Source organism: Ornithorhynchus anatinus, chromosome 2 (genome assembly GCF_004115215.2).
Source record: "Ornithorhynchus anatinus isolate Pmale09 chromosome 2, mOrnAna1.pri.v4, whole genome shotgun sequence".
In the NCBI taxonomy this organism is placed as follows: domain Eukaryota; kingdom Metazoa; phylum Chordata; class Mammalia; order Monotremata; family Ornithorhynchidae; genus Ornithorhynchus; species Ornithorhynchus anatinus.
The window spans coordinates 22540841-22554629 of NC_041729.1; the positions used below are offsets into that span (position 1 = coordinate 22540841).

General features: G+C 47.5%; 1 protein-coding gene across 1 annotated transcript in view; it reads right to left on the reverse strand.

Moving 5' to 3' along the window:
• SPECC1L (sperm antigen with calponin homology and coiled-coil domains 1 like) overlaps nt 1-13789 on the reverse strand; it is a 126627-nt gene that overhangs the window by 55318 nt on the left and 57520 nt on the right. Inside the window, exon 5 of the mRNA XM_029054169.2 lies at nt 13498-13705. Within this exon, the coding sequence (XP_028910002.1) occupies nt 13498-13705 (208 nt within the window). The remainder of the gene's footprint in view (nt 1-13497; nt 13706-13789) is intronic.

Here is a 13789-nt window from a genome sequence, read left to right on the forward strand (position 1 = left end):
TGTCCTTGTCTGTCCGTCTCCCCCGATTAGACCGTGAACCCGTCAAAGGGCAGGGACTGTCTCTATCTGTTACCGACCTGTACATTCCAAGCGCTTAGACCAGTGCTCGGCACATAGTAAGCGCTCAATAAATACTATGGAATGAGTGAACGTTGCTACCATCAGAAACAGAACTTGGTGTTAGATGCATCATTTGTCTGGCCCAGTAATTCCACTGCTTATATTCCTCATGTTCTGAAGTCAAACACTGGAACCTTGTACTGTCTCAAATAAATGGCCTCCCAGCATCTCCAACTAAGCAGCCTGGCTCAGTGGAAAGAGCCCGGACTTGGGAGTCAGAGGTCATGGGTTCTAATCCCCACTCTGCCGTGTCAGCTGTGTGACCTTGGTCAAGTCACTTCACTTCTCTGTGCCTCAGTTACCCCATCTGTAAAATGGGGATTAAAACCGGGAGCCCCACGTGGGACAACCTGATCACCTTGTATTCCCCCCGGCGCTTAGGACAGTGCTTCGCACATAGTAAGCGCTTAACAAATACCACCATTATTATTATTCAGACTATTCTCCACCCGCCAAACTGCTTCTGTCATACCATTCTTCCCACGGCCTCCAAAACTCTCCCCAGGCTGGCCCTGCTCTTTCTGCATTAATCTCCCGCTACACCACATATTCAGAGCTCGCTGCCTTCCCTCTGCACCTTGAAACTGAAAGATAATTTGGGGAACGCCGGAATGGGAGGACTTTTCTTTGGAAACGATGAAGTGAGCAGCTGTGAAAAGATATTAAGGAAATGCAATTCAACGAAAACATCTATTACGCCTTTAACTGAGAGAACTTGGTGACTTTTATGTTTTTACCTCTTCTGAATAAAAGGGTTGAACGTCGGAGAGCAGCGGACCTACGTTCAACCTGAATGTGAAGACGACGCCATCTAGTGCAACTGAGCTTCCCTCAAGGTGGTATATTGTCCTCTATATCACGGAACTCAAGAGTTTTATCACACTTCAAATACTAGAAATATTAATGATGATAATAATGTGGGCATTTAAGCAATTACTACATGCACAGCACCGTTCTAAGTGCAGGGGTAGATACAGGGTAATCAGGTCGTCCCACGTGAGACTCACAGTTAATCCCCACTTTACAGATGAGGTCACTGAGGCCCAGAGAAGTGAAGTGACTTGCCCACAGTCACACAGCTGACAAGTGGCAGAGCCGGGATTCGAACCCATGACTCTGACTCCCAAGCCCGGGCTCTTTCCACTTAGCCACGCTGCTTCTCCAATTTGTTGTGCTCAAAAAGAACATCTGTTGTCTTCAACTAAAAATTCACAGTGAGCAGAAGAAACCCCAGCTGGGAATTTCTTTTTGATTGGTTTCATTAAAAGAAATCGCACTGTTTAATTATGGCCCTTGTTAGGTGCTTACTATGTGCAGAGCACTGTTCTAAGCGCTGTGGTAGATACATGGTAGTCAGATTGTCCCCCTTGGGGCTCACATTTTTTAATCCCCATTTTTACAGATGAGGTAACTGAGGCACAGAGAAGTGAAGTGACTTGCCCAAGGTCACACAGCAGACAAGTGGCGGAGCTGGGATTAGAACCCACGACCCCTGACTCCCAAGCCCGGGCTCTCACCACTGAGTCACGCTGCTTATTCATCCCGGGCCACCCGCAACTCACACAAACTATTACTTAGAATTCTTTTTTAAGTGCTCATCCCCATGTTATTAGAATTTATTTTTCAACGCACTGAATTTCCTACGAAGCCAGCAAGCCGAATTCCTGAAATGAATATTCCTTTTTTTCCTCGGGGGCTATCAACCGTCTCTCTTTTGGGAGGTGGGAGAACACAGCACCTGTCCTGGTCAGTTGACAACTTCTGTAGATGTCCTGTGGTGTTCAAGTCAACTGCAACAGCAAAGTGAGTGGGTCAACTGGGAAGAGGAAGACCCAGGGGGAGGAAGGCCGAGAAAGAAGAGCTCCACAAGAGCCTGGGTCCCTGGCAACAAGATTAGGATTTGGCTCGGGCCCGGAGAAGGCGGGGAAGGACAACGAGGTTTGCTGGGCAGTTTCCTGAACACTAAGAATTTTCCGTCTGCTGAAAGAAGAGAGAGGACAGGGAGAGATGTGGCCTAGTGGATAAAGAACGTGCCTGGGAGGCAGAGGACCTGGGTTCTAATCCCAACTCTACCACTTGCCTGCTGTTAACCCTAGGGCAAGTCACTCGTTCTCTCTGGGCCTTGGTTTCCTCCTCTGTAAAATGGAGATTCAATCTTCCCCCTTAGACTGCGAATACCCCGTAGGGTGAGGACTCTGCTCGACCTGGTTATCCTGTATCTATGGCAAAGTTTAGGACTGCGCCTGGCACGTATTAAGCGCGCCACTGGTTTCCTCAAGAAACTCCAGTAGTTGCCCATCCGCCTCCGCCTCAAATAAAAACTCCTCCCCATTGACTTTAAAGCATTTAATCCCCTTACCCCTTACCTCGCCTCGCTACTCTCCTACTACAACCCAGCCCGCACACTTCGTTCCTCTGATACTAACCTTCTCGCTCTACCTCCATCTCGTCTATCTCGCCGCCGACCTCTGGCCTACATCCGACCTAAGGCCCGGAACACCTTCCCTCCTCCTCGTATCAGACACACGGTTGCTCTCCCCCTCTTCAAAGCCTTATTGAACATCTCCTCCAAGAAGCCTTCCCTGCCTAAGCCCTCCTCTCCTCTTCTCCCACTCCCTTCCGCATCGCCCTGCCTGGCTCCCTTCCTCCTCCCTCCCATCCCCACAGCACATATGTGCAGGTCTGCCCTTTATTTATTAATTTATGTTTATTAATGTCTGTCTCCCCCTCTAGACTGTGAGCTCGCTGTGGGCAGGGAACGTGTCTGCTGTCATACTGTACTCTCGCAAGCATTTAGTAGCGTGGCTCAGTGGAAGGAGCCCGGGCTTGGGAGGCAGAGATCATGGGTTCGAATCCCGGCTCAGCCACTTTCAATTGTCTTTATCGAGCGCTTACTGTGTGCAGAGCACTGGTCAGCTGTGTGACTGTGGGCAAGTCACTTCACTTCTCTGTGCCTCAGTGACCTCATCTGTAAAATGGGGATTAACTGTGAACCTCATGTGGGACAACCCGATTACCCTGTATCTACTTCGGCGCTTAGAACAGTGCTCCGCACGTAGTATGCACTTAAATACCAACATTATTTAGTACAGTGCTTTGCACGCAGTAAGTGCTCAATAAATTCGATAATGATTGAACATAAATCACTTTTATGATTATTACTATTATTAAGAAGACAGGGCTAATTTTCCTTTTAGAAATTTCTGCTCCCAGCTCTGGTGCTCTTTACAGGCCTGAAAAAGGTAGTTTACAGTCCTCGGACACTTCAGCCCATCAATCCTGCAGGTTGAGGGGACTCCTCTTCTGGCACAGCCCGCGACAGGGAGGCAAAGTCACCTTATCCCAGGCGCGTTGGGAAGAGCGGAGGCGGATGGGAGCCTCTCCTTCACTCAGCCCACTGAAGAGCACAAAGACAGCAAATGGAGAGCTACACCTCCCTTCTCTCGCCCCAGTCGCGACGACCCTGGGCAAGCCACTTAATTTCTCTGTGTCTCTCCTTCTTTCTTAGCCCCACGTGAGACCTGACGAGCTTGTACCTACAAAATTTGGCCCAGAGTAAGTGCTTAAAAAGGTAGGACGACCGCTATCATTATGACTATCAGTCGAGGGTGACGGCCCACGGCTCAGGTGGCTACCAGGTCACTAATCTGCCTTCCCTGGAATGGTACCTAAATAGGAAGGATCAGAAAGGAGAAATCACTCTATGTTAAGCAGAAGCAGGATCGGCATTATTTCCTGCCAGAATACCCAATGGGCAAGTTCGGCATGAAGGTGGGGAGAATCGGGTTGGGTGGCACGGTAAAGATAGCTCCAGTCCCGACCGTAGAGAGTGAGTTTTGCCCTCTTAATAGTTGCCGGTCCACCGGGCCCTGTAGGGTATCAGGCTAGTAAATCTGTTTGGGGTGGTGGGGCCGGGTAACACCCGTCAATGGCAGGGACTGTCTCTGTTGCCCATTTGTACATAAAAGTGGTTAGTACACTGCTCTGCATATAGTAAGCGCTCAATACTATTGAATGAATAACATCCACCTAAAAAAAAAAAAGATTCACTGAGGTTGGTGAAGGGCTTATTGGAGCAATGATGCCTGCCTACTTGTTTTGTTTTCTGTCTCCCCCTTCTAGACTGTGAGCCCGCTGTTGGGTAGGGATTGTCTCTATCTGTTGCCGAATTGGACTTTCCAAGTGCTTAGTACAGAGCTCTGCACAGAGTAAGCACTCAATAAATACTATTGAATGAATAACACCCACCTAAAAAAAAAAAAAAAATTCACTGAGGCTGGTGAAGGGCTTATTGGAGCAATGACGCCTGCCTACTTGTTTTGTTTTCTGTCTCCCCCTTCTAGACTGTGAGCCCGCTGTTGGGTAGGGATTGTCTCTATCTGTTGCCGAATTGGATTTTCTCAGCGCTTAGTACAGAGCTCTGCACACAGTAAGCGCTCAATAAATACAACAATGAATGAATGAACTCTCACTATAATTCAAATTTGGGAGAACCAAGTCCTCTTCCCAAATACCCCACGTAGCAGAACTGGAGGAAAAAAAAAAACAGTAAAGCAGACTCGGGGTGGCCTGGTTTTACAGAGATAGGCAGCGGCACTGTCTAGCAAATAGCATCTGGGCCTGGGAGTCAGAAGGCCCTGGGTTCTAATCCCGATTCTGCCGCTAGTCGCTTGGGCAGGTCACTTCGGTCCCCTGTGTTTCACTAACTTCATCTGTAAAATGGGGATGAAGACTGGGAGCCCCATGTGAGACACGGACTGTGTCCAACCTGATGAGCCTTTATCTACCGCGGGATTTAGTGCGGAATTTAAGAACTTAAATACCACACACAGAGAAAGAAATGATCTCCCGAAATGCCGACCACAAAGCTCCCACGGGGTCAGGTCTGTGTGTGTGTGTGCGGGGGCTGGGAGGAGGAGGGGGCTGATGTCTATCCTGCCTGCCGCCAATCGTCTCACTCAAAACCGCAGTGGTAAAGTCCCTCCTGCTGAAGGGGCGGAGGGCGAGCAGCTTCCCTTCCCATGTAGGAAAATTAACAATAATAATAATAACGATGGCATTTGTTAAGTGCTTTCTACGTGCCAGGCACTGTTCTAAGCACTGGGGTAGATACAAGGTGATCGGGTTGTCCCACGTGGGGCTCCCAGTCTTCAACCCCATTTTACAGATGAGGTCACCGAGGCACAGAGAAGTTAAGTGGCTTGCCCAAAGTCACACAGCTGACAAGTGGCGGAGGCAGGATTAGAACCCATGACCTCTGACTCCCAAGCCCGGGTTCTTTCCACTAAGTCACGCTGCTTCTCCATTTAGGGATGGTAGCCCCTTGAGGGACAGGATCCATGTTGAACTCCCACCTGTATTCCCTTTCCTACTGTTTAGTTCAGTGCTCTGCCCACCGTAAGTGCTTAATAAATATTATTATTGCTAGAGCAGTTTAGCCTATCCTGGAGCGACGCGAAGCCAGTGATACTGAACGCTCTCCCTTCCAAGTGGTATCCAAGTGGTATCTCCCAAGTTGTACCTGTCCCAGCGCTTAGAACAGTGCTTGGCACATAGTAAGCGCTTACCAGATAAGCAGCGTGAAGCACTTGAGAAGCAGTGTGGCTCAGTGGAAAGAGCCAGGGCTGGGGAGTCAGAGGTCACGGGTTCTAATCTGGGATCTTCCACTCGTCAGCTGTGTGACTTTGGGCAAGTCACTTCTGTGACTCTGGGCAAGTCACTTCACTTCTCTGGGCCTCAGTTCCCTTATCTGTAAAATAGGCATTAAGACTGTGAGCCCCGCAGGGGACAACCTGATCATCTTGTATCCTCCCCGGCGCTTAGAACAGTGCTTTGCACATAGTAAGCGCTCAACAAATGCCATCATCATCATCACCAAATATTATCATTATTATTTTCATTATTAATAAGGCTTGTTTCTACTGTTGCTGCTTCTGGTTATTTCAGCCTTTCTTCTCCTTCCCTGTGGGTTTATTTGTTTATTTTTTAGGTGGCATTTGTTGAGAGCTTACTATGTGCAGGCACTGTACTAAGTGTTGGGGAAGATTCGAGATCACCGGGTTGGAAACGGTCCTTGTCCCACATGGAGCTCACGGTCTTAATACTCATTTTACAGATGAGGTAACTGGGGCACAGAGAGGTGAAGTTATTGCCCAAGGTCACACAGCAGACAAGGGGAAGAGCTGAGATGAGAATCCAAGACTTTCTGACTCCCAGGCCTGTGGTCTCCACGCAGGCCAGGAGCCCAGGAGCCGTGTCAGTGCTTCACACAGTGGAACTTCAACTATCATCTCTATGCAGATGACACACAGATCTACATCTCTGCCCCTGTCCTCTCCCTGTCCCTTCAGGCTCATATCTCCTCCCGCCTCCAAGACGTCTCTACCTGGCTGTCTGCCCGCCACCTAAAACTCAACATGACCAAAACTGATCTCCTCATCTTCCCTCCCAAACCCTGTCCTCTTCCTGACTTCCCTATCACCGTGGACGGTACGACCACCTTTCCCGTCTCTCAGACCCGCAACCTCGGTGTCATCTTTGACTCGGCTCTCTCGTTCACCCCGCACATCCGATCCGTCACCAAAACCTGCCGGTCTCACCTTTATAATATTACCAAGATCCGCCCTTTCCTCTCCACCCAAACGGCTATCTTACTGCTACAGACTCTCGTAATATCCCGGCTGGATTATTGTGTCAGCCTGCTCTCTCATCTCCCTTCCTCCTCTCTCACCCCGCTCCGGTCTATTCTTCACTCCGCTGCCCGGCTCATCTTCCTGCAGAAACGCTCTGGGCATGTCACTCTCCTTCTGGAAAACCTCCAGTGTTTGCCTATCGACCTCCACCCGAAACAAAAACTTCTCACTCTGGGCTTCAGGGCTCTCCACCCCCTTGCCCCCTCCTACCTCTCCTCCCTTCTCTCCTTCTACTGTCCACCCCGCACGCTCTGCTCCTCTGCCGCCCACCTCCTCACCATCCCCCGTTCTCGCCTATCCCGCCGTCGACCCCGGGGCCAAGTCCTCCCGCGGTCCTGGAATGGCCTCCCCCCTCACCTCCGCCAAACTAATTATCTTCCCCTCTTCAAAACCCTTAGAGCTCACCTCCTCCAAGAGGTCTTCCAGACTGAGCTCCCCCTTTTCCCTCTGCTCCCCCCCACCACCCCCTTCACCTCCCCTTAGCTAAGCCCTCTTTCCCTCCCTTTCCCTCTGCTCCTCCCCCTCTCCCTTCCCCTCCCCTCAGCAGCTCAACTGTATATATTTTCATTACCCTATTTATTTTGTTAATGAGATGTACATCACCTTGATTCTATTTATTTGCTATTGTTTTAATGAGATGTTCATCCCCTTGATTCTATTTATTGCTATTGTTCTTGTCTGTCTCCCCCATTTAGACTGTAAGTCCATCAAAGGGCAGGGACTGTATCTGTTACCGATTTGTACATTCCAAACGCTTAGTACAGTGCTCTGCACATAGTAAGCGTTCAATAAATACTATTGAATGAACAATGGAAGCACTTAATGAATGGTGTTTGAATTGATTATAATAATAATAATAATAGTATTTGGTAAGCACTTACTATGCGTCAAACACCGTTCTAAGCCTGGAGTAGATACAGGGTAATAATAATAATAATGATGTTGGTATTTGTTAAGCGCTTACTGTGTGCAGAGCACTGTTCTAAGCACTGGGGTAGACACAGGGTAATCAGGTTGTCCCGCGTGAGGCTCACAGTTACTCCCCATTTTACAGATGAGGTCACTGAGGCCCAGAGAAGTGAAATGACTTGCCCACAGTCACCCAGCTGACAAGTGGCGGAGCCGGGATCGGGTTGGACACAGTCCCTGTCCCACATGGGGCTCACAGTCTTAATCCCCATTTAACAGATGAGGGAACTGAGGCACAGAGAAGATAAGTGGCTGGCCCACGGTCACACAGCAGACAGGTGGCTGTGCCGGGATTGGAATCCAGGTCCTTCTGACTCTCAGGCCTAGGCTCTATCCACTAGGCCAAATAAGCCTCTTTCAGCTTCTTTCTCTATGACAGAGGTAGGAAAAAAGCCCTCCATCACTGCAGCAATAATGTCTCGAAAAAACTACGTCACTGGACTCTCTGATCGCCGCACTGTGGCCAGTGCCTTGCCTGTCAAGAACGGAGGACACGATTGCACCTGAAATAAATGCAAAATACTGGCACGAAGATGGTGTGCGTTATAAATATACTTATTCAGTTTGGGCCCCTTGAATTTCCAGCTGGGGATGGAACTCGACAAAAGTCAACCCCGCCACCAGGCAGCGTGGCCAGGTAGAGAGAGCCAGGCCTGGGAGTCAGCGCACCTGGATTCTAATCCCGCCTCTGCCACTTGGCTGCTGTGTGACCTTGGGCAAGTCTGCTAACCTATCTGTGCCTCAGTTCCCTCCTCCACAAAATGGGGATTCCAGACCCATTCTCCTTCCTGCTTCAGCTTCCTCAAGCTTCCTGCTCGAGAAGCAGCGTGGCTCAGTGGAAAGAGCCTGGGCTTGGGAGTCAGAGATCATGGGTTCTAATCCCGGCTCCGCCACTTGCCAGCTGTGAGACTTTGGGCAAGTCACTTCGCTTCTCTGGGCCTCAGTTACCTCATCTGTAAAATAGGGATGAAGACTGTGAGCCTCACGTGGGACAACCTGATTACCCTGTATCTACCCCAGCGCTCAGAAGAGTGCTCTGCACGTAGTAAGCGCTTAATAAATACCAACAATATTATTTATTATCATTATTATCTGCCAAGGGGTTTCAGGCACAGGGTACATACAGGAGTGTTAAACTTGGAGCGCTACGCTAGAAGCTCCTTGAGGGCAGGGATCGAATCCACCAAGACTTTTCCCCAAATGCTTAGTAATAATAATAATAATGTTGGTATTTGTTAAGCGCTTACTATGTGCCGAGCACTGTTCTAAGCGCTGGGGTAGACATAGGGGAATCAGGTTGTCCCACGTGGGGCTCACAGTCTTAATCCCCATTTTACAGATGAGGGAACTGAGGCACAGAGAAGTTAAGTGACTTGCCCACAGTCACACAGCCGACAAGTGGCAGAGCTGGGATTCGAACTCATGAGCCCTGACTCCAAAGCCCGTGCTCTTTCCACTGCGCCACGCTGCTTCTCTAGTACAGTGCTCTGCCATAAGAAGTGCTCAATAAATGCCCTGATTGATGGAGCACTATGCCACAGTTTGACCTTATATTCAGGCACGGTCATTTCCCCTCTTGCCAGGGCCGCCTCCTCTTGCTGCTGCCTGGCAAACAGCCATCCGGGAAAAATTCTGGTACTTTTCTGAAAATCTTTTTCAGCTACTTTCTTCTCAGCACTTTCAGATTTCTCTCACCATTCCTCTAGTTATATTCTGTTACTTAAGAAAAAGGTAAAGGAAAAAGAAATAAGATTAACGCCAATGCAGGAAAGTCAGGACTCTGTTGTGTGGTTCTCTAACCTCTTCATTGTTTAATTTTTCCTCTTATCCCTATTCTGTGAAGATTATTACTAAAAGGCTTAACATATGTACTCACGCACACAAAACACACATACATACACACAATGGAGCCTTTTTGCGCACCAATTTAAATACTGTAAAATCTTTTACAACAACTGGGATTTTCCTGTCTATTTAAAATTTTTACTGTTTATTTCCACACTAAGAACTTACGAACACAGATTCTTGGCAATCGGTACTGTTTTTCTTAATTCCATTCATTCTTAAAATTGCTTAACTGCACTATTTTCAAGTTTTTCTGCAGATCTGCTCTCCTAGGCTGCATGAAATGTGAACCTCATTAAATCGTATTTACTGAATATCTACTGTGGGCATGGTCTGGATTGGGTTACAGTGGGGAATCTCAAAGGAGAAAACAAGACAAGGTCCCTGCCTTCAAGGAGCTCTACTCTAAAGTGCTAAAAATAGCTGGTCACTCATACATTTTCATGGAAACTTTGTAACTGCAATTTCAAGAAACCCACTTAAAAAATATCATTACTGAATCATTTATTAGAGAATCTAATAAGCGCTAGTTCTCAGGGGAAAGTGGTGCCTGTGTTTTAGAGTTTCGATGCCACATTCTATTGCAAGGCTCATAAAAAAACTGAAATATAAAAGGACGTGATTAACCGTGATATTCTTTTCCAATACCCTTCTCTAGGTTTGATGCAAATAGGGCTTCAGTTAAGTTTTATCTATCAAATAATCATCAGCCCATTTTCACCAGATGTGCACAAAAAGTGATTTACCTTAAAGGTGCACAAGTTGTTTTTTGTTTGTTTGCTTTCTTAATCATTTTCACTACGGCAAACTAAGCTGATCACATTTACTTATTTCATTTTCAAATTTTCCTGATAATATTCTTTTTCTGTTACATATGGGGCCAGAAATTATTTATAGGTCAACCTCAGCTAAAACTGAACTCTGATACCTCTTCCTTGTGAGGACTTTTGAGCTAGTGGCCCACAACCTGGTCAGTAACTAGAAATGTACAAGTGGACACTGTGTAATCTTCTGATTAATCAAGTTTATTTCATCTGGCCCAATTTCATTCTCAAAACCTACTTTTAAAATCCACAGCTAATCCTCCTCCTCCAATTCCAAAGCTGAACAATGAACAATTTATGTTTTAGGCTATTATTTATGTGCACTTTCAAGCTGAACAAGGAATGATTTTATTTATGTTTTAGGCTATTATTTATGTGCACTTTCAAGCTAGATTCTATGAAATACTGCGTTTCTGCAGAAGGATGCCTTTGATTTATACACAACTTTCCTTATGGCCTATACTTTCCCGATTGAGTAACCTTGCTACAGAGACATATTTTTTAAATTACCTTACCGAGGTGCTGAAAAAACTTAGAACTATGACAGTGATGGAATTTGGATTGAGATACCAGAAAAGAAGAACTCGGGAGCTGCCTGGTTCTCGAAAGATCGACCCGATTACTAAAACCCTTTGCGGAACTTGTAATTTTCCAACTTCCTTACCATTACACACAAGGGAAAATTGCCTGTTAAAGATATTTATGCTCCAGCCAGCCGCTCAACGTGATTATACATGCCCTCCCTTGTTCGCCAATGCCTCCTTCACGGCTATCCTCTAATTTAATAAAGAATGCAAGCACGTGTCTACGTTAAAAGGCCTTAACAAAAGGAAAATAAAAAGGCGAGACAAAATGTCCTAAATTCCGGCCCGCGGTCTGGCGCTAGGGCCACGGAAATTCATTTTAGACTTTGGGGAAGGTAGGAGAGGACCCACCTGTCAGCTGTGTGACTGTGGGCATGTCACTTCACTTCTCTGTGCCTCAGTTGCCTCATCTGTAAAATGGGGATTAAGAGTGTGCGCCTCACGTGGGACAATCTGATGACCCTGTATCTACCCCAGCACTTAGAACATTGCGCTGCACATAGTAAGCGCTTAACAAATACCAACATCATTATTATTATTACTAATCCCCATTTTCCAGATGAGGTAACTGAGGCCCAGAGAAGTGAAGTGACATGTCCAAGGTCACCAGTAGACAAGTAGCAGAGGTGGGATTAGAACCCATGGCCTTCTGACTCCCAGGCCTGTGCTCTATCCACTATACCATGCTGCTTCTCTTCTTTTAAACCCTAGATAAAATTTCTGGTAATGAGGGAGAGGGAGAAAGTTGGAAAGACTGAGGTATACTAGGGAATAACACCTATAAATAATGTTGGTATTTGTTAAGCGCTTACTATGTGCCGAGCACTGTTCTAAGCGCTGGGGTACATACAGGGTAATCAGGTTGTCCCACGTGAGGCTCACAGTTAACCCCCATTTTACAGATGAGGTAACTGAGGCACAGAGCAGTGAAGTGACTCGTCCACAGTCACACAGCTGACAGGTGGCAGAGCCGGGGGTCGAACTCATGACCTCTGACTCCGAAGCCCAGGCTCTTTTCCGCCGCGTGAGTTCCAATCCCGGTTCCGCCACTTCTCATCTGTGTGACTCTGGGCAAGTCACTTCACCTCTCTGGGCCTCGGTTCCCTCATCTGGGAAACGGGGATTATGACCGGGAGCCGCACGGGGGACACCCTGATTACTTTCTATCCACCCCAGCGCTTAGAACGCTGCTAGGCGCACAGTAAGCGCTTACCGGATACCACCGTTATCATTGTTGAAAACTAATGCTCAATGTCATCAAGTACCGTAAGCACTAGGGCCACCAAATCCTGGTTTTAAGTGTCCCTTCTCTGAATGACCTTTGAAAAAGCAGCCTCAGGTGACATTACCACAAGATGTCACCCTTCCTATAGCCACCACGCGCAAGGCACTATTTAGAAATCCAAACGAAACTTGACATTACGGCAAATCCAAGGAGCTCTAAAATGACCTTCAGGGTTCAGAATCAGACAGATCTCTTTCACTGGGGACGTTACGCTTCCGACGCCAGAGAGTCTCATCAGAGGTCGGCGCGAGGTCTTCACACCGATCCTAAGGCTGCACTGAAGATATTCTGATAATCCTCTCTGCAAAGGTGCGATGTGTAAAAGCAGATTCGTCTCCAAGGCTCATATTGCACTTGTTCGCGGTTCGCTCGCCGCGCTCTTCCGAAGGTGGAAAAGGCACTGCCCGAACGGCAGAGGACCAGAACATTTCTCCTCTTACCTCCTGTCGCTTGCCCGACTATTTCTAAACTTCCCCAACAACTGAGCTACCAGCTAAGTAAAATCTTGGAGGGATAAGAGAACAAGTGCAGCGTGCTCGTATTTTCAAGCCTCGTTCTTAGACACCTGTGGTTGTCGTCCTCAACCGCTGGCGGTCGAAGGTCGCATCTTAATAATAATCATATTCATTAAGCACTTACTCCGTGCCAAACGTTATGCAAAGTGCCGGGACGGATGCAAGCAAGAGAAGCAGCGTGGCTCAGTGGAAAGAGCCCGGGCTTGGGAGTCAGAGGTCATGGGTTCGAATTCCGGCTCCGCCACTTGTCAGCTGTGTGACTGTGGGCAGGTCACTTCTCTGGGCCTCAGTGACCTCATCTGGAAAATGGGGATGAAGACTGTGAGCCTCATGTGGGACAACCTGATTACCCTGATTAGAATCGTGCTCTGCACATAGTAAGCACTTAACAAATACCAACATTATTATTATTATTATAACTAGATCGGACACACTCCTTGTCCCACACGGGCTTCTCACACCTAGCACATAATCACGGACACTGTAAGAGGAGCTAAATAATTACGGATTGACTCTCCTTCTGTTAACGTTGACGGCATTTCAGAATCTACCCTAATTACTCTAATCATGCCCTAACGGTAGCTGAAGGGGAGAGTAAAATGCTCACACCACTTACTCTCCAAGTCAGAAACGAGGGGAGAGTAAAATTCTCCCATCACTTACTCTCCAAGTCAGATATGATGAGGTTGTCGTGCAGTTTCACAGCTCGATGCTGCTCCACTTCATCTTCCAGTTCAAAGATGGTCTCCTTCATGTCGCTCCTCTCTGTCTCCTTTTCCTCCAACTCTGCCCGTAGTTTTTCTAGTGTCATATTCAAATCTTCTATTTGCTTCTTAGCTTCTTCTTGGAAGGCTCGGTATTCGTCTTCTACCTGGAGTAAAGTGGGTTAGGCTGGATTCAGGAATTAGGAAGGCTTTTTCAATGGAAGCACGCACTGCATTATCCAATGGAAATG